The sequence below is a fragment of the Ictidomys tridecemlineatus genome, chromosome 7 (genome assembly GCF_052094955.1).
Source record: "Ictidomys tridecemlineatus isolate mIctTri1 chromosome 7, mIctTri1.hap1, whole genome shotgun sequence".
Classification (NCBI taxonomy): Eukaryota; Metazoa; Chordata; class Mammalia; order Rodentia; family Sciuridae; genus Ictidomys; species Ictidomys tridecemlineatus.
This window is the reverse complement of record NC_135483.1, coordinates 131,940,609-131,961,886: the sequence shown is the minus strand read 5'-3', so window position 1 is coordinate 131,961,886 and position 21,278 is coordinate 131,940,609. Positions and strand designations below refer to the sequence as shown.

The 21,278-nt window shown below is 33.4% G+C and overlaps 2 protein-coding genes across 6 annotated transcripts in view; one reads left to right on the top strand and one right to left on the bottom strand.

Moving 5' to 3' along the window:
- Kcnh7 (potassium voltage-gated channel subfamily H member 7) overlaps positions 1 to 20,404 on the top strand; it is a 460,547-nt gene extending 440,143 nt beyond the window's left edge. For all 5 annotated transcript variants that reach the window (XM_078017498.1, XM_021729010.3, XM_021728984.3 and 2 more), the window contains 2 exons: positions 5,812 to 6,004; positions 10,159 to 20,404. In XM_078017498.1, coding sequence (XP_077873624.1) covers positions 5,812 to 6,004; positions 10,159 to 10,425 — 460 coding nt within the window. In that variant the 3' untranslated portion in view covers positions 10,426 to 20,404. The remainder of the gene's footprint in view (positions 1 to 5,811; positions 6,005 to 10,158) is intronic.
- Gca (grancalcin) overlaps positions 11,082 to 21,278 on the bottom strand; it is a 46,474-nt gene continuing 36,277 nt past the window's right edge. Inside the window, exon 9 of the mRNA XM_021729162.3 lies at positions 11,082 to 11,893. Coding sequence (XP_021584837.1) covers positions 11,831 to 11,893 — 63 coding nt within the window. The 3' untranslated portion in view covers positions 11,082 to 11,830. The remainder of the gene's footprint in view (positions 11,894 to 21,278) is intronic.

Below are 21,278 nucleotides of genomic sequence, written 5' to 3'. Positions count from 1 at the left end.
TTTTTGGTCAATTTATCAAAAAAATGTGAATAAATTAAAAATTCCACAAATTAAAGACAGAACCTTTCCATTTTCCTTGATCTTTGATCTAGACTGATTAATATGAAAAGTAAATTTTGGTTTTAGGCAGGAGGTAACTATTTCATAGAAGTCTGGGTGGGTTTTTAAAATTAAATTGGTTAAAAAGAGTCAGAAAACAGATATGACTGGAGTATGACTCAGTAGCTGTTTTGTGTTTCATTTGGGAATTTACCTTGACCCAATGGTAGCTTTCAAATATACCAGATGGCAAGTTCTCCCAGTAGCCATAGCCAAAACTGCATGGACTAAGTTAAAATGCTCAAATCACAGGATTTAAGAACTAGATGGGGTAATTGATTCATTTTAAGTAAGTGCAAACATGATAAAATAACCACACTAGGGCTGGAGTTGTGACTCAGTGGCAGAGTGCTTGCCTGGCATGTGTAGGGCACTTGGTTTGATTCTCAGCACCACATAAAAATGAATAAACAAAGATACTGTGTCCATGTATAACAAAAAACAATATTAAAAAAAAAATAACCACACTACCTGAATCCTGATTTAGACAGTGTTCTTAAATCTGCCACATCAGCTCTCAATGTCCATAGTACAAGGACCGGAATTGACCTTTCTCCAGAGACAGAAACCCAAATCTCTTGTGCTGATGTAATGCATTGTTTCTATAATAGAAATGCAAGGCCTGACACACCTGATCACTGCTGTGGTCCTTTAATTAGCCTGTACAAAGGTCATGTGTTTTACTGGCCTTTGGTAGGTAGACCACATGGAGAGCCAGAATGAAACCCTGGGTGACCCTAACAGATGGTTAAATGTGTGTGGGATAGTTGTCTTCCCGGAGGCAACATGAGAAAAATTTATTCTTTCCATCTCTTGTTGAGTACATCCCATTTCTATTTTTTCCTTGTTATACCTTGCTGAGTAGTAGCATGAATGTGTATATTTAATATATCTTGTGATTCTGCCCGTGTCTAACAAGCTCCTTGTTTACCCATCTGTAGTTAGCACATCTGAGTTTTGCCTATACCACATAAACTATGGCTTTACTTACTATCTATGATTAATATTTTCTATGCATTTTATTTATGTTGTTGTTGTTGGTGGTGGTGGTTAAAAATGTGAGTAAATGGTGAATGACAGGGGCAGCAGTGATTTCTTTGACACAATGCCAACACAGTACAAATTAGTTTACCTAGGTAAAATTCTTAACTAGGTTATTTAACTATTTACAGAATGACTGGGTAGTAATTTAAACTTTCCTACTCTCAATTTCCTATTTTTACTCAAACCTACTCGCAGTGCTTTTGTATGGACAGAATTAATACATGATCGTCTCTTTGTATTCAAAGATTGGTTCCAGGACCATCTTTGGGTACCAGAATCCCTTGATGCTCAATTCCTTGTGTAAAATAGCATAGTATCTGCATATAACCTGTACACATCATTCCATATGCTTTAAATAATCTCCAGATTACTTATAGTATCTAAGAAAAAGTAAATACCATGTAAATAATTGGTATAGTGTATTGTTTAGTGAATAATGGCAAGAAAAAAGTCTTGTTGTGTCCAATAAAAATGCAATTTCTTTTCAAATATATTTATTATGTGCTCAATTGATTTTCTAATGCAGAACATAAATATACAGAGGGCTGACCATATGTAGAGACTATACCTGCTATGCCAAAGGTAGCATAGATTTAAAAAAAATAAAGCTAGATAAAATTTGATCATCAGTGAACTTCAGCTCTGTTACTAGTGTTCATTTGAGTGTATTCTCTTACTTCACACATATGTCTGGGCTTGAACTTTCCTTTAGGACTAAAAATGAGATTTCAGTGACTCCTTGTTGTCTGTGTATGTGTGTGTATGAAAAACTTTATATATATATATATATTTTACACTGGGAATTAAACCCAGGGGTGCTTTACAACTGAATTACATCTCAGTTTTCTTTTTCAATTTTGAGACAGATTTTCACTGTCACTTAAGGTCTCACTAAACTGCTGATGGTGGCCTTAAACTTGTGACTCTTCTTCCTTAACCTCCCAAGTTACTGGGATTACAGGTGTGCACCACCACATCCAGCTAGTATATTATTATTGTATGAATTTTCCACAGTCATAACAGAATTAAATATCTTTTAACATATTCCCAGCATATGTATGTGCTTTCTGAACATGTTTTGAATTGTTATCACCGTTACTACTTCTAGTTTTTTTCTCTCTTTAATATTTTTACAAACATTTTATTTCCTAAGTCAGTTTAGCTTATTTTAAAATTTAAAAAGTTGCATTTTTAGTGCACTGACATCTCCAAACTTTTTTCTTCCACTTTGTTCTGTAAGACAAATGTAAGGGAAACAAATTTGAAGCGGGCAGCTTAACTTAGACTCTGCTTTGCAGAGGTAGAATCTTGGGACACGTTCTAGAGTTGAGTATACCCTATTTGACTTTGGCATTTGTTCAAATGTAAAACTGAGTTCTTACACCACCATCTCATCCAAACACAATATTCAAGCCACAATGCAATAAAAACAAACATAAATGGTCGATTTTGAACCAGTCCTTGCTACTGCCTCTTTTCTTCTTTAAGGCTAAACTATATGTAGGGTTAAAGGTTTACATAGGTTAACTTATATGTACATATGTATGTGTTTATATATGTGTATATAAGTATATATACATACATAGCCTAGATATAGACATGATTAGATAGATTATTAAGACTTAATTCTTCAGCAGTACTTCTCAAACTTTAATATGCATTGGTATCACCTGGGCGTCTTGTTAAAATGCAGTTTCTAAGTGGATTGATGAGTCTAGAGCTGGCAGACACCACATTCTAACAAGCTCCCAGGGATGTCCAATGTTTCTGGTTTAGGGAGACACTTTGAGAAAGGAGAATTAGAAAATGTAAAAATTGAGTAATGACTCCTTCCACTGCAGAACATCCAGAGCAATTTGTCTCTATGCCTCTAGTATGACATTGAGCACCTGCTTCATCTAGTGTTAGTTATTTATGCACTTCCTTCATTTTTCCTCTCTAAGCAATCAGCTCCTGACAGCACTGAGAGATCAGATTCCATATTTATTCTCCTTCATGTTCTCACCTGACTTTCTACCTATTACAATTCCTGGTAAAAAGTTGGTCTTTGAATGAGTATATGAAAATATTTATTTTCTACAACTTTATGGCTATCTTGACAAAAAATAAAATTCCAAAACTAGGTTATTTTCTGTTTTAAAGACCAAGAACAAGCTAATTCTCTGTAATTCCTCCTGAATAAAGCACATTATCAGGTTTCAATAAAAGAGTCCATTGTAATTAAGCCAATAGACTCTAGTCATAAAACATAAAAATACAATTCTATGTATAGTAAAGAAACTTTTTACTACACCTCCCCTTTGTCAAACTACTCCAAATTTCAGGTAACCAATTAATAAGACAATACTAAGTATTCAAAATCAGTGCAGACAGGAGACCATTCACAAGACCAAGGCTCAGTGGTAAGAAGTAGGATATTTACAGGACTTTGTGTTTGGGCTTGTCAAGGTTTCACTGGTTCTGTACATCAGAAAGTTATGTCCCAACTTATTGAAATTGGGCAAATTCATGACATCAGCCATCCAGAGTGACAGGCACAGCAGGGGGTAAGAATCTTGAAGCAAGTCTGACGAATTAAGTTTGGATGTATAAGAGGCTTCTGATGAGCAAACAGTTCTCTCCAGTGAATTTATTTGTAGAAAATTCCTGAACTAGTGAAGTTATTTACTGGTATAGTCTTATTTTTCCCAGGCAGAGTATTCCTAGAATAGACAACCAAGTCATGTGGATAGAATGGTCTACACTCTTATTAAATTGTTTCAATACCAAAGGTCTCAGGTCTCACCTGGCAACAGCCACTTCAACTGCACATGTTGTTCTTGTGTGCATGAGGCCCTCTCAGTGCCACAGGTTGCTGAGCATGTGAATGCTGAAGCAGTACCTCTGATAGATTCTTCTCTCATAGACATTATTCAAATAGATAAAATCCATGATGAAAAAATTCTGTTTCTTAGAGACTGCTAATGTTTAACAAAGATTTTTTATAGGACTCAAAAACTCAAAAGATTTTTATAGACTCAATAGTGTTAACACACTCAGCAGAGGGGAATCAGACTGATTGTATTTGCCATTTTCCTTTAAATTTTAATTTAACATTAGAATGAAATTAATTTTTGTTCACTACCAGTGTCTTGAATCCCACATGTGGATGAAATTTTTAACCTCAGTATTCCCAAATCCTTTAATATTCAATGGCTTATCTTGATAATAATGGTAATGATAATAAATATCATTTTAAAAAGCCACTTTAACTATTAAATTTTTTTAAATGAGACAAATTTGTACAGAAATAGCTCTGATCAAGTTTGTAAAATTTTCTTCAGGGGCTCAGAGAAGAGAAAAGGTAACTCTGAATTAGTTAAATATGGTAAGATTTGGAGGTACAGATAAAATTTGAGCTGGACCTCGAAGAATGAAAAGAAAAATTGATTCATAACAATAAAAATGTTTAGTTGGTACCATAAAAAAATAGATCAGACTTTCAGGTAACAAGTAGATGAACCAGTTGAAAACTCAACATCCCTTTTTGGCGTGTGGTGTTGATACTTGCAAGGCATAATCAGGTGTACTTTAAGCTATTGGCTTAGAAGACACTGAGTTATCTGGCTATGTATTTTATCAATTATAGAAAACTTTTAAGAATACATAATTATGATTCTCAGCAGGAAGATCTGGAGTGTTAATATTAAAAAGTAAAAAGAAAATACTGATCTTTTCTCATTTTTCTAGGTTTCGTTGCTTTCTTTCAAATCACAGACTAATTCACTCTATAGCATTACCTTTTCATTGCATTTTTGAATTCATAGGTAAAACAGTAAGCAAAAATAGCTAGAAGAACTTTCTATAGAGGCATATGGTCCAAATTTTCTGTTTTTATGCCCATGAATTTTTTTTTCTGTATTCAATAGTGTCAATCCACACAGCAGAGGGGAATCAGACTGATTGTATTTGCCATATGCCTTTAAATTTTAATTTAAAATTAGAATGAAATTAATAAGCCAGTGAGCTACTCATGAGCTTTCTAGAAAACAATGGTCATACTGGATGTTGCTCAAGCCTGAAGGGACATAGAAGCAAGTGAATTTTTACATTTCATTTGCTTCTTAAATTTCAATTCCCTGTAGAGGGGAAAAGGAATTTAGCATTTAACATCAAAGAAAGAATACAATGGGTAATATACAATGCTTGCTATGAATAGAAGGGCAAGATTAATTAACAATAATATAAATTTGAAACACTTAAGAAATTTTCTTGAGATTTTTGTAACTGTGAAAGAAATGTGCTGCTAGTCTCTCTTTTAAAGAATAAACAAAGTATTCACACAAAAATTAAGTAAAGCCTGATAAAAAAAAGCAAAGATAATTACTATTTAAAAAGAGATTCTCAGCATGTTTTACATTTTGAAATCAATAAACATTAGTAAAAATACAGTCTTTTCATTTGTATTTCTATTGATTCTCTTAAAATGAGCAGGAAAGTAATGGTCTTTGTTGGAATCATTAGTGAGACACAGATTATCAGCTAAGAAAGCATCCCTGTGCTCCCTCTCCTGTTCTTCTTGTTTAAAGCAGGCCATGTCTTGGTTGGTAAGTGCTGAAGTTTGCTCAGATGCTCTTGCAATTCTGGACTATTTTAGGACTCTTTCTCCTTTTTCTGTCTGGTCTACAGACTTGAATCCCAAATGACTGCTGATATCCAGACCATCTTACAGCTGCTGCAGAAACAAACTACTGTGGTCCCCCCAGCCTACAGTATGGTAACTGCAGGAACAGAGTATCAGAGACCCATCCTCCGAATGATGAGAGCCAGCCATCCCATAGCATCCATTAAGACTGACCGAAGTTTCAGCCCTTCCTCACAAGTAAGTGTAGATGCTGTTCCACCACGAGTATTTCTTAAAGTGTTTCCAGAGACCATTTGAATAAGTTACCTTGGATGCTGTGGAAAACAGATTTCCATCTCTACCACTCTTTCTACTCAATTAGGATTTCTGAAAATGGGCTCTGTAATCTGCATGATGTGCCTTTGAAGACAGAAAATGGACACAGAAGAATAATTTTAAACACTAGCATTTTTTTAAAGCAAATGCTCTTTTCAGAATCAACCTAGGTGATTTACATGCTATAGAGATTTGAAAGCTAAGGAATAATTCTAGATCGAAAAAGTGCATCAGAGAAAAAAGCAGGTCATTCACTACACTGCTAAGGATGGGGGAGGGGGAGAAGGGAGGGATTTCTGGAAGAAAAGAAATCACAGTTGGCCAGATTACAAACTGAGGTTCAAGCACAGTCTGTGCCCCACCCACCAGAGATGTCTAAATTTTTTCACCAGTGTGATACACATGGAAAAAGGGAGATTATGAAATACCCTTTGTCTCTGAAGCTCTCCAAGAGGACCCTTTTGATTTTTATTATTCTTTTTAGTTATTTATGACACTAGAGTGTATTTTGACATATTATACATACATGGAATATAACTTACTCTAATTAGGATCCCATTCTTTTGGTTGTACATGATGTGGAGTTTCACTGGTTCTGTATTCATATATGAACATAGGAAAGTTATGTCCAATTCATTCTACTGTCTTTCCTATTCCCATGCACTTTCCCTGGCCTTCATTCTCCTTTGTCTAATCCAATGAACTTCTATTCTACCAACCCCCTTATTGTGTCTTAGCATTCATATATCAAAGAAAACATTCGGCCTTTTTTTTTTTTTTTGGACTGACTTATTTCACATAACATGATAGTCTCCAGTTCTATCTATTTATCAGCAAATGCCACAATTTCATTTTTATTTATGGCTTAGTAATATTCCATCGTGTATATAAACCATATTTTCTTTACTATTCATCTGCTGGAGAGCACCTAGGTTGATTCCTTATCTTGGCTATTGTGAATTGAGCTTCTATAAACATTGATGTGGCTGTGTCACCATAGTATGCTGACTTTAAGTCTTTGGGTTATTAGCCGAGGAGTAGGATAACTGGGTCAAATGATGATTCCATTCCAAGTTTTCTAAGGAATCTCCTACTGCTTTCCATAGTAGTCACACCAATTTGAAGTCCCAACAGCAATGTATGAGTGAACCTTTTCACTGCATCCTTTCCAACATAATTATTGTTACTTGTATTCTTGATAATTGCCATTCCGACTGGAATGAGATGAAATCTCAGTATAGTTTTAATTTGCATGTCTCTAGTTGCTAGAGATGTTGAACATTTTTTCATATATTTCCTGACCATTCATATTCCTTCTTCTATGAAGTGCCTGTTCAGTTTTATTGCCCATTTATTGATTGGGTTATTTGTTTTTCTGCTGTTAAGTTTTTTGAGTTCTATATGTATCCTGGAGAATAATGCTGTATCTGAGGTACAGCTGGCAAAGATTTTCTCCCACTCTGTAGGCTCTCTCTTCACATTCTTGTTTTCTTTGCTGTGAAGAAGCTTCTTAGTTTGACACCATCTCATTTATTGAGTCTTCATTTTACTTATTGCCCTTTAGGAGTCTTGTGGAGGAATTCAGTTTCTAAGCTGACATAACAGAGTTGGGCCTACATTTTCTTCTAGTAGGTGCAGAGTGTCTCTGTACTGAATGCCTAGGTCCTTGATCCACATTTGAGTTCAGTTTCGTGCAGGGTGAGAAATAGGGGCTTAATTTCATTCTACTACATATGGATTTCCAGTTTTCACAGTGATACAGGTCTTGGAAATCAGGTTAAGGTCCTCATTTCCCCTTTGTTGAAAGATTAAACAAGTGAGAAATGCCAAGAGAAGTGTAGAAAGCAATTTTTTAACTTTTTTTTATTGGTTGTTCTAAACATTACATAACTCATGATATATCATCTTTCATACATTTGATTCAAGTGGGTTATGAACTCCCATTTTTACCCCAAATACAAGTTGCAGAATCACATCGGTTACACATACACATTTTTCCATAATGCCATATTAGTGACTATTGTATTCTGCTACCTTTCCTATCCCCTACTATCCCCCCTCCACGTCCCTCCCATCTTCCCTCTCTACCCCATTAGCTGTTGTTCAATTCTTTCCCTTGTTTTTTTTTCCCTTTCCCCTCACCATCTCTTATATATAATTCTGTGTAACAATGAGGGTCTCCTTCTATTTCCATACAGTTTCCCTTCTCTCTCCCTTTCCCTCCCACCACTGGTCTCTGTTTAATGTTAGTCTTTTCCTCATGCTCTTCCTCCCTGCTCTGTTCTTAGTTGCTCTCCTTATATCAAAGAAGACATTTGGCATTTGTTTTTTAAGGATTGGCTAGCTTTACTTAGCATAATCTGCTCTAATGCCATCCATTTCCCTGCAAATTCCATGATTTTGTTGTTTTTTAGTGCTGCGTAATACTCCATTGTGTATAAATGCCACATTTTTTTAATCCATTCATCTATTGAAGGGCATCTAGGTTGATTCCAGAGTCTAGCTATTGTGAATTGTGCTGCTATGATCATTGATGTGGCAGTATCCCTATAATATGCTCTTTTAAGGTCTTCAGGGAATAGTCCGAGAAAGGCGATAGCTGGGTCAAATGGTGGTTCCATTCCCAGCTTTCCCATGAATCTCCATACTGCTTTCCATACAGGCCGCACCAATTTGCAGTCCCACCAGCTATGTGCAAGTATACCCTTTTCCCCACATCCTCGCCAGCACTTATTGTATGAAGCAAGTTTTATTTAAGAGACAGAACAGAGATAGCAGGCTTCTGGGTGCCCGCAGGAGTGGGTGTGTCTGTCTGTTTTGTAGATCCCAGATTTCTTCTCCCTCCTTGTCTTCCTCCCTCTCTAACTTTCTCTTCCTTTCCTGTGTGGATGCCTAAGGGCAAAAAGGAACAGCCCAGGGGATAATCATTAGCAACTTCTAGTGGTGGAATGTGTGATTCCCCAGAGGTGTTAGCAACTCCTTTCCTTTTCTTTGGTGATTGGTCCTCATCTTGGGATGATTTGGATCTTTTACTATCTATACTGACTACCTGTCCTTTGCTCCTGTCTCACCAGCACCCTTTGTTGAAGAGGCTATCTTTTCTCCAGTGTAGGTTTATGGCACCTTTGTCTAGTATGAAATAACTGTATATATGTGAGTTTGTCTCCATGTCCTCTGTTTCATTGGTCTTTATATCTGTTTTGGTGCCAGTATCATGCTGTTTTTGTTACTATATCTCTATAGTATAATTTAAGGTTAGTTATTGTGATGCTCCTGCTTTACTTTTCTCCCTAAAGATTGCTTTGGTTATTCTGAACTTCTTAAATTTTCTTTTGAATTTTTTAATATGAAAATTTTAACTCCATCAGAATTCCATGTTGGGCATTAGTTTTAAATACTTAAACATCACGGCCAAATCATACTAAAAAATGATGATTTCAATAAGGATTTATAGAATAATCTTGTAAAAGTTTTTTTTTTTAAATGTTTGGGAAGTTACTGTAAAACATTCTAGGAAATGAAATCACATTAATAACAGAAGGTAATTGCCAGAAGGAAAATAATAGCAATCTTTCTAAAATATGAAAATAGGCATTAATTTATCTTTAGTTTTTAATGGAAGGGAAACATATAAAACTATGTATTTTTTTATTTACAGGGGATTCAAATAGTCTCATCTGATGAGTGTGATGATTTTAATTCCTTTCTTATTTCTCTTCTTTCCTCCTCAATAGATCTAGTCACCAAGTGGCCATAATTTCCATTACATCTTGGTCTTAAATTTTGAGTTAAACTGATTTAAAAAATTCAAAGCGAGATTTTTTAAATCTGATTATTTGGATATCTGAGTAAAATTAAAGTTCTTGGAATTGTTGTTTAAGGATTATCTAAACTGATCATGGGGCATCCAATGTCTTTTTATTGTAGGATAAAAATGTGGGTTAATTTTTTTAACATGGGTTAATTTAATACCACTGATAAGATTAACGGTGGAAAATTACTGGAATTTTATAAATATAATTTTAGATGACTGTTGGTGTGAATTATAAAAATGTGTTTTCTTTTCTTTCTATCAGTGTCCTGAATTTCTAGACCTTGAAAAATCCAAACTTAAATCCAAAGAATCCCTCTCAAGTGGGGTGCATCTGAACACAGCTTCAGAAGACAACTTGACTTCACTTTTAAAACAAGACAGTGATGTCTCTTTAGAGCTTCACCTGCGACAAAGAAAAACTTACCTTCACCCAATAAGGCATCCTTCTTTGCCAGATTCTTCCTTAAGCACTGTAGGAATCTTGGGTCTTCATAGGCATGTTTCTGATCCTGGTCTTCCAGGGAAATAATCATTTTGTATTATTTACTCCACATACAATGTAAGTGCTTTTAATGGCTGTTTTCCTTTTTGTATTTAAATCCTCTCTACTTGACTCAGGGGCTCACAAGGTACCATTATATGCAAAAGTACTGTATATTTTTCCTAAATTGAAGCTTATAAGGTAAAATTGAGCAGTTAAGATGTAAATATACCTAAGAACTTTTGGTTCCAATTGTTAAAACTGCCAGCATCTCAAGGCACCTTATTTTTTATTTTTATTTTCAAAATCATCTGCATGTTAGGAAACTCCAATTTCTCTTGCATGGAGACTCCTATTTACTGCTTTTACTAAACCAGTACTTTGTTATGAAAATGCCTTCCAAGCAAATAAGAAACCAAGGGATAAAACTGTTCTTGGATGCAACTCAGATGATCCTCAACTTATGGAAATTCAAGAGGATAAAGGGGACTTAGTCACTTTTGAGAATTGATGTCTTTTTGTATTGAGATGTTTATAGTTGCTTACATTCATTTCCCCGTACTGAAAAAGAAAATGCAAATTTTGAGAGTTGTAGCCTCAGACAGCAAGCAAGGTAGATCATATTAGAGGGGAGAAAATATAATTTTTTCTCAATTCTTAACAAGTTTTTAGCAAGACATACTTCTGTAACAAAAGGCAGAATATTTTAACAAGAGAAACATAAGAACATTTATTACTGAAAGCAGTTCAGAAGTAACTCAAGGCAGTGGCTTAGTGTCCTAGCTTATATAAGATCTTCAGCAAAGAAAATACATTTTAGAGAAGTAATAGGACAAAAAGAAAGCAGTCCCAGGTTTCCAAAGGCGGGAAAACCGTGGGAAGGAGTAAAGTCTGCTCCCAGATTTCTTTGGAGCTACAATTTCTGAGCTGATAAGCAATCTGCTGTAATGGAGAATTTACATCCTTTCTTTGGGCAGGAAGGTGGGAGGAAAATAGAAAGACCTTTTGTTTTTATGAATCTGTGTCCTGATTTTAGGCAAACAGATTGAAAAGGCAGAAATCTCTCCTGCATTTTTATTTTCTTCAGCAACAATCTCATATTTTATAGAGAAGTATTTTCATTTCTTTCAACATTGAATACAAACCAGCATTAATGAGAATAAAAAGGTCTTTCTATTTAAAATTCTGTCACTAATTGCATTCACAAAACATCTAAAATAGTTTACACTCACACATTTCCTTGAAGGCTAAAATACAAGTTTCTTGAACTTTTCCTTTTACGGGGAGAGGATCTTCTTTAAGAACTGCTGAAGTGTGACTGATACAAACTGATGATCACAGCTTTTTTCCCAATTCATATTGTAGGGCAATCCTAAATTTGATCAAAATGGTGGATCCGCATAGTTTTCTTTACCAAGAAAGCTGGAAGAATTTTTTCAAAGAACATGCAATTTCATGTGCATGGCCTATCTTTCAAAAAGTCTATGTTGTTTTCAAGCTGTCCAATTCCAGATACCTAGGAAAAAAATGCACACATCAATGGTTAAACTTAAATTTTCTGTGGCTGTTCAAACACTTTGCTAATTTAAGATTAAGAACAAATACATTCGGTATAGATTGGGCTTAATTAGTATATATTGACTCCAGAGTATTGGAACATTCAGTAGGATATGTTTTAATAGCTTCAATTGTTAGGTTGAGGGATCATATAGTTCTCATAATACCAGAATACAGAAAATAAATACAAAGACAAGTTCAAGTTGAGAGATTTTATTTTTAATTTAATTATAATTTTAAAGTATTATGGAATAATCCATTATAGCCTTTTCTTCTGAACTAAGATTTTGAAATTTGTTGAAATTTCTTATCACTTCACTAAGTTTTACATTCATATAAATATTTAAAGAAATGTTCTATCTGCACATTTTTAAATAGGTTAATTTCTATCCCCTCAGGATAAAAAACAGAATCTATTGATTTATCTTCACCTTTGACACTAATCTATTGGTCAGTTTCAAATGCAAGTGATTTATTTAAATTTCCAAAAATGATTACACTATATATAATGTGACTTAAGTGATCTTAAATTGCTCCCTGTATATTTTCAAATGGCCATATAAATTGAGAATCTATGTGGAAGGAAATCCATAGATAGGCATTAGCATGTTCTCATCTCTGCTTAATAAAAAAGTCATAAGTGATCAAATATATATATATATATATATATATATATATATATATATATATATATATATATAGCAAAAGACCAGTCAATTCAACAAAAGTATAATATTGAAGCCAGCTTCCTAAACCGTTTAGTGTTATGCAGAAGCAACCTTGGGACTAACTGCCACTTCAATCCTTCATTTAACAAACATGTAATGGATGCATAACCGGGGAGAGAGAGTCACATAAATAGCTAACTTTTATTCTGAGGTCTATTTAGGGATTTATTTCCATATTGGGGCACACTTTTTGCAGCTGCAACAAATTTCATAAGGACTATAGGTCTTAGCTCCAGGAACATTCAGAATGAATTCACTAGAGACTGTTCATTTGTAGAGAGAGAGGATTTGGCAGGTGAGGAATTGAGATGATTGTTTGATTAGTGAATGCTTCAGCTGTAACATTTGATATGACATGCATAAAATTCAGCCATCCACAAAAAGCCTCTATTTGTACTTCATAAAATCTGAGCATGCAAGAATGGGAAGATGGAGAATAGTGTGCAAGTATCCTACTTGTTTAAATTCTAGCATAACACTAACCTGCTTTTCTTTTTTAATTCCTTGACATAAAATAACTACTTGATAGTAAAATCTGAAGTCTTAGAGAGGGAACAGGATTATAAATTTAGGTCCTTCCCCTCAGGATGTTAGCTTTAAAATAAAAAGCCTGAGCAATATAAAGATGTGGTTAAGTTGGGCATAAGTGTCAAAAGACTCAATGGTTAAACTGGCCTATGGATCCAAATCAATTAACTTAATTCACAAAATTCATTCCCTAAATCAGCGAAAGATCTGATGCCTAAAAACACTAATGCCCTCCCCATCAGCTGTAGCAAAATCAGTCTGACATAATCTGGGGAACCTGCTGAAGGCCAGGTCAATGGTGCAGTCAATCAAAACAGCAGTGTAGGAACTATTTTCCCTTGGGATAATTGGGAGTACTAACATAACACCTTTTACTTTCCACTGAAAAATAATATTACCTGGTCCCCTGGCCTAAATAAAATGTCATCTAAAATCTACAGTTCATGTCGATTAGATGCTGATATTCATTGCTGAACAGAGAGCTGAAACAGCCTTAAAATTGTATCACATTTTAAGGTATACAATTAATTTTGAGATGGGGTTTCTTGTTCTTTGATTAATTGAATAGAAAACCAGAAATAAAAAGGCTGACGCAATGTTTCACAGGACTTTTAATTTAATAATCACTAATTTAAAAACATGGGAAAGTAGCAGGTAGAAGTGGAAGAGTAATGTGTTGAGTCCATTATAAAGGGTTGTTCATCAGAATTGAAATTTCCTACTCTTCTAGCATATATAGGTATAGAAACTAAGTCAGGGTTTGGTGTCAGGTTTGGTGTCATTATTATACCTGTCACTGTCAGGTATAATATACTGAATCAGAACTGCTGTACTATAATTGTACCAAGTTTTTTTGAAAGTTGATATTTAGCAATGGTTCCAGAACAGCTAGAAGAAAAATGTTCTTATGCAAATGTAATTTTAAATTCCGTCCTATACTGTACTAGCTAAAGATAAAACTTTTAACCTCATCAGCATATCTAATATAATAATAATATTTTAAAAATAATACTTATCTTTCCCCTGAATACTTTCATGGTTACCAAAAGGAATTCAGTAGACTGATCAGTTATTAGAACTAAGGATATTTACATTGACTATTTTATAATTTAAAATAATGAAGTCTTTAAATTTCTTCTCCAGTATTAAAATCAAAATCAGATCTATCTATCTAGATAGATGATAGATAGATTTCATAGTTCAAAAATCAAAACTTTTTAAATTAACAAAAATTAAAATGTTACTAAGTTTCTAGTCACATTTTTTGAGTAAAACAAATATGTCTATCATGTGAGTTCAAAGAGGAACTTGGAAGACATTATGACATAGGACAGTGGTCCTCAAAGTGTGGTTCTTAAGCTAGCAGTACTAGAATCACCAGAGAACTTATTAAAAATGCATATTCTTACACCTTACCCCAAATCTACTAATCAGAAAATTTGGGGCTGGCATTTGGCAATCACCTTTGAAGAAGCTCTCATCCACATGATCCTCAGGCACATTAAAAATCTGAGATTAGTTGGGCTTGGTGGCTCTTGCCTCTAATCCAAGAGACTCAGAAGACTGATGCATGAGGATCCCAAGTTTGAGGGCAGTCTCAACAATTTAGAGAAACCCCATCTCAAAATTAAAAAATAAAAATGACTGGGGATATAGCTAAGTGTTAAAACACCACTGTGTTGAATACCCAGTACCCCCCAAAATTAGGTCACCATGCAGAAGAACAAGCATAGGCTCTGCAATCAGACCAAATGAATCTCAACAGGAACACTTTCTCTAATATGCCCTGTAACCCTAAGCAAATTAATAACCTCCCTGAATCTTTTTCCTGAATCTGTAAAAAATGAGATAGTGGTATCTGCCTCACAAAATCTTGAGGAAATGAGATAAAATATAGTAAAGTGCCTGGCACACAGTAGGTGCTCAAAAAATGCTAGAATCTTTGTTTCTTACCCAAAAACATGACATTGAAAACAATCAGGAAAAAACAAGTAATTTTCCACAAATTAGCTTCTGCATATTAGTTACATCACTAACTAAATAACTGTTACCAAGATTAACGTTTTTGATTCAGAAAAAACTAAATGTAGCTATTATCTCTCTTAATTGTATTTTGCACTAGTAGGTTTATAGCTTTAAAGTAATACCATTTACAACAATAATAGTGGGAGTATGACTCTCGTTGTTAAAAACATATCTACTCTGAATCAATGTTAAACACCAAGTATGCAAAGGTGATATGTCCAATTCAGTACTACCAGAATGTATTCTATAAAGGCTGGCACACTGTGGAAGTCCATCCTTGGACATGTTATAGTTCACAGATGTATATTTGAACATGTATTTACAGAATGCAATTTTGAAAGTAAATGTGCTTTCTATTTTTACAGAAAATAGAATTTTGCAGTTGTAATGATTATTTCCAGACCCACTTCCTCATTGCACAGTTACATTATACATATCTTACGCTGCCTAAACTCTCATGTAGAATGGTAGACATGGCAAGGGGCTCAATGCAATAAACCTGAATTCAAATCCTACCTTCTCTAGTTATTCCTGAGATAAATTGCTAGTGATCCCCAGTATCCAAAAGTACAAATTGGACATAGCATGTCATTCCTTGAAGGTATGTGTTGAGGATCCTCTGAATTTATATGTGGAAGTGCTATATAACACACAAATTACAGGACAATTGTAAGATCCTGTGACTTGTGCATCACAAAGAGAGTGGTTTATGGCATTAGTGCAAGAGCAGCACTTAACCTCTTCTCTTGCTGGTTCCTCAACCCCACATTCAACACACTTAACACTCTGTAACAAAAATCTGTAAGGTGACTTTCACCCACACCCCAAAGATCTCGTTGCTAATAACAAGAGAATATCAGTGTCAGGGAATCTTTCTCTTCTTTCGTATCCCCATAGATGTCAAATATTGCCTTTTTCCAACATCCTTAAACTACATTTGCATTTCAGTTGTTTTCTATGTATGCAAGTAGCTTCCTCTCTCATTTCTCAAGTGTTTAATTCAAAACAACTTTCTTGTGGTTATATTTAACTTATGATCAAGTGATGTTAGCATTTTTAAAACTTAGAAGGATCATGTTTTAACTACTTTATAAAGTACTAGATATTGTGATGGATGAGTGCCCAAGTTTAGAACAATTCATTACCTTCTCTTGTGGCACAAACACTTTGTTTTGATGTATAATATAGAAAAGAAAATTTACAGAAGACATGAATTATTAATACTTGGGAGCATAAAATGAAATTACTGCAAGGCTTATTTATATAGACTAAGTGGAGGTTGAGATGACCAGTCAGATGTTATTTTAAACAATTGTTATTACTATGAATATAAGCACAAAACACTATACTCAACTGACCAATTATACTGCTCTAGCAATCAAAATTAAACTTTTAAATAGAAAATTATAAAAATGGCCTCAACAAAATATTTTGAAAAGTGAAATTATTAACATGGTTATTCTTGAAAAGCTAATGTCAAAAATGAGATGAATGCCTAAATTGCACTCATGACAACTTCTATTAATTAATTCATATTTTGAAAAACGTGATATAATTTGGGACACCTGTGGTTTCAAAACACTGTATGATTAATCTATATTCTATGGATTTCCTCTATTTTGGTATTGTTTTAAAATTCACAACTGTGAAACATCACAACTGTGAACATTTTAACTATTATTTTTCACTATTTCATGTGTTAAGTATTTGAATACATAAGAAATTTACTCAAATGTAGTCATCATTCTTATTGAAGAGTAAACTCAAGGATCAGTTATCTTATAATTAACTCCTTCACAGAGTTGCCTCAAATGCCCTTATAGTTAAAAGACCAGTGAAATGATATGACACCCTTCTTCCAATTGTAAAAGAAATTAGGTAAAAATATTGCAGAACCCCTAGTTATCTCCTAGGCACCTACTGATTTTAATTAAAGGCACATTACATCTTTTTACCTGATATTTTCATTTCATAATTTTGGTAATAAAATGTATTATATCAGAATGTTTGCAAGTTAAAGAATAATGTATTTCAAAAAAAGAATGTGTGTCAGTCATCTCATATAAAGAAGCTCACTCACATCTGGTTAAGTAATACTTTGGAATGCTTTAAACTAAATGAAACAAACTACCAAAACACATACTACTTTGTAGTCTTTATGCACATAATGTAGCATGAAATCATGATGCTTTTGAAATATTCTGTGCAGAAATATTTATTTTTTAGCAAATATTTTCTTCAAAGATTGGTATGTGGTATTGACAGTGTAATCTACTTGCACAACTAGTTTTGCAATAACCTTCTACAAATAACTGTAAATAAGAAAAATGTAAATTTTATGTAAAAATGGTTGCAAATTTTTGGTAGCTAAAAGAGGTGTACAAGTTGTATTGAAAATATAGTATATATACATAATTTAAGAATGAAGCATATAATTTCTGATCTATTTATACACAAAAATTCAAGAATTTGTAAAAGAAATTATTTTGGGGAAAAAGAAAGAAAATCTCATTAGCTAGATAGGATACTTTTATTAGAAAAGCCAACTATTTCCAACATTTCACAAAGTACAGTACTAGATATAGGCATGGTGGTGCTGATGTATTTCACAAAATCACAAAATTGTAACAGTGCTAGAGTTTTGCTGAGCTCCATTAGGATACTAACTAGTAAGCTGGACTGAGTGGTACCAAACTTTAAACCTAAAGTTAAAGAAATATAAAAACATTTAACTTACTACCCCTCAAGACCACTGTAATAATTAACAAAAAGATGAACTGTTTACTTAAAATTCCTAATGGCTAAACAGGCTTTAAGTTATATGTAAAACAACCTTTTATAAATGTATCCTTGATGCATTTTTAAATAAGAATGAAAGTAACCAGATAATATTTTCTTTTGTCTAAGCTTCATATTTTCTTAATTCATTCTCTAGTTGCTCCACTACTATTTAAGAAAACAAAAATTATCTTGAAAGAAAACTTTCAAATGAAATGTGTTGGTCAAAATGTGGCATGTTCTAAGCTAAGGATAGTTTAGTCCTGTTTAGTAGCTTAGATTCCTCACCCTTCATTTATAAGATTTTAAACACCATGAGAACATTTGCCTATGTAATGATGAAAAATTAACCAAATTCAAGTAGCAGATACAAGTGAGGCTGATCAGAACACAAGTATCTTAACGTTAAACGGCTAAATATCTTCAAACTTTTCCGTAAGATTAATTATCTCTTGCCATAAGATAAATTTGAGGGTCCTGAATTTAGATAACTATGGGAAAATTAAATATACATTTAAAAGATCAGTAAATCTTATGATCATTATTAAATGAGTTATAATTTTGAAAACAATATGGATCTTTAATCACTGTTTCTGGAACTTTTATATTCACACTTTCAGGCTATCCTTTGAAATCTCAGCGATCATATCAACATAAAATTTGATTAAATAATACAACCAACTAAAATACAAATGACTATATGCATGTATCTATATATCTATATATACATATATACACATTTATATTTTTATGCTTAAGGGAAAAGGTTGGAATTCCTCCCAAATGTATCAGAACTGGGAACTAATCATTCCTGACAATACATGCCTCTGAATATAGCTATTTAATGATGTCTAGACCAGTTCTTCTTGGTCCCTGTAAGCTTCCCAAATTGCCACCATCTCTTGATGTCACAGAAGTGGCAACCTGAAAATATAACTAGCACATAGGCAAAGGCCCTATCTATCTTTTAACTAGAGCACATCGTAGTGATATAGAAGTGCTGCCTAGGTTTACTTGCTATATATTCTGATATACAGAAGCAAACCTGAGTTTTGAACACATGCAAAATAATACACAAAGCACATTGCAAGCTACTTGGATAAAAGGGATATTAAATATATAATAAAGCTCTTTTCTTTATATGCCAGAAAAATATGTTTTAAAACAAGTAGAAAGAGACATGGCAGGAAACAATCAAAAGCACAGATTTTTCTGACAGTTTCCCCTGGGTTTCCCAGGATTTTTCTGGAAGGTAGTTTTGTGCTCAGTACTCTAAATCACAGGAAATTTCTAATTTAATATTTGGATATATGTGATGATTTGATCTTATTCTAGATGATAAATCATCTGAACAATATTCATTTAAAACTTCAGGCCTGGGATAGAGCTCAGTTGTAGAGCACTCATCAAGTATGTGCAAGGCCCTGAGTTCAATCTCCAGCACTGCATACACAAAATTTACAATTAAAACCTTGTCTACACTGTAAGTTCTAAATATTTTACATGTATCATCTAATATTATGTGTATACTCTAGACATACTATTAGATAATACCTTGGCATCATGCATTCATTTGAAAATGCTTAATTTACCATGAAATGATTAACAATAAAAATGGGATCTCTTAATACAAATCTCAAAGTAATAAAACACCCCCAGCTGCATTTTAAAGTTTAAGGGAAATTATGTGCTAACATGAAAGAAGTCTTGGATTCTATTCCAACAGATTTAATTTCCAAGATTTTTAATAAAGTTATTCCTATTGATTCCAAATAATACTGTCATAAACAAAATAAAACATCATTTTTAAGGTTGTCAAAACACAAAAGAACATAGAAAAGCACATTTCTGACAAATAATATTTATTTTGTTTGTCCAGTTTAGTAATGCCATAAGATTACAAATAAACTTGATTTGTATATTTTAAATAAATAATCACAAAATTATTTTGTTATTTTTTAAATTGCACAAGAGTTTAAACTACCTTAATAAAATCTACTTTCTTTCAGGGTAAATGCCTTTTCTGGAAATAAATACATAACTTGACTACATTTTTGTTACTTTTTTTTGGATGCATGCTTAAAATAGATTAAATGAGCACAGTCCTTGAAATTACAATCAAAATGGACCAAATGAAAATTCCCATAGTATTGACTTCCCCTTGATGTAATTTAAAATGTGTGAACTGCCACTCGAAATAGAAGTGCAATACCTGACATTTAACCATTTGGCAGTCTTTTAGATATAGGTGAATTAATGCACTGTTGTTTGAACTGAAGTATAATACTATATATGTAATAAATTTTGTATGATACAAAACTTTACAGCAAGCTATTTGAATGTTTATTAAAAAATTCTCAAAATGACATGGAAACATGTTTACTGTATAAATAAAAGCACTTATACATTAAGAGTGTACATTATTCAGTACTTTACATCATCACAATTGGGGTATAAGTTAACCAATACAAACTATCACACACTATTTACATTGCAATTGTGTCCATCACAAAACAAAAAAGATATCTGTTCACATTAATTATGTTAACAGCATCAAAAAAGTGAACTGCATTTCTATACAAAAATCCTGATAAAAGATACTGCCTAATGTGTTTATAAGATTGTTAATTTGATTATAATATAAAAGCATTGCCTGATGATGAAGCTAGATCAGAAGGGAATATAGGTTTTGCTAGGAAAAAGGGTTCTGTGGTCAACATTTTGGAATAACCTGAGTCAAACCATGATAATTTGACATAACATATGTACCTATGCATATTTTCATATGCTAATGTATGTTATTAAACTCCCTGAAGATGAGAATTTCCAATTATGTTTGGCCATGGAAACTTCACATCTCTCAACACCAAATTGCATAGAAGCATCTTTAAAAAAAGAATGAGTTAGGGAATTGTGTGAAGAGTTCTAATACAAGGGTCATTTGGCAGAAACTTTTATGAACAATAGTGTATGTTAAATTTAAAGTTTTACCCCAACTGTGAGCCTCCAAGTTAGGAAGACTATCATAACTGACCATCTTACAGGATGCAATGACAATTCTCTACCTAAACATAGAACAGCATATTAACTTGATAATGTATCACCTATAAGTTAAGGTTCCAAGTTCCTGGGTTATATCATTACCATTATACAACATGAATGATCACACTATCTGGTTTCTTTTTCCTGCAACTTTTAAAATTATACTTATGTATTGTTATGACTCAGGTAATATCCTCTCACATTAATAAATATATGTCCATGAAAAATAAAATAACAGCCAGA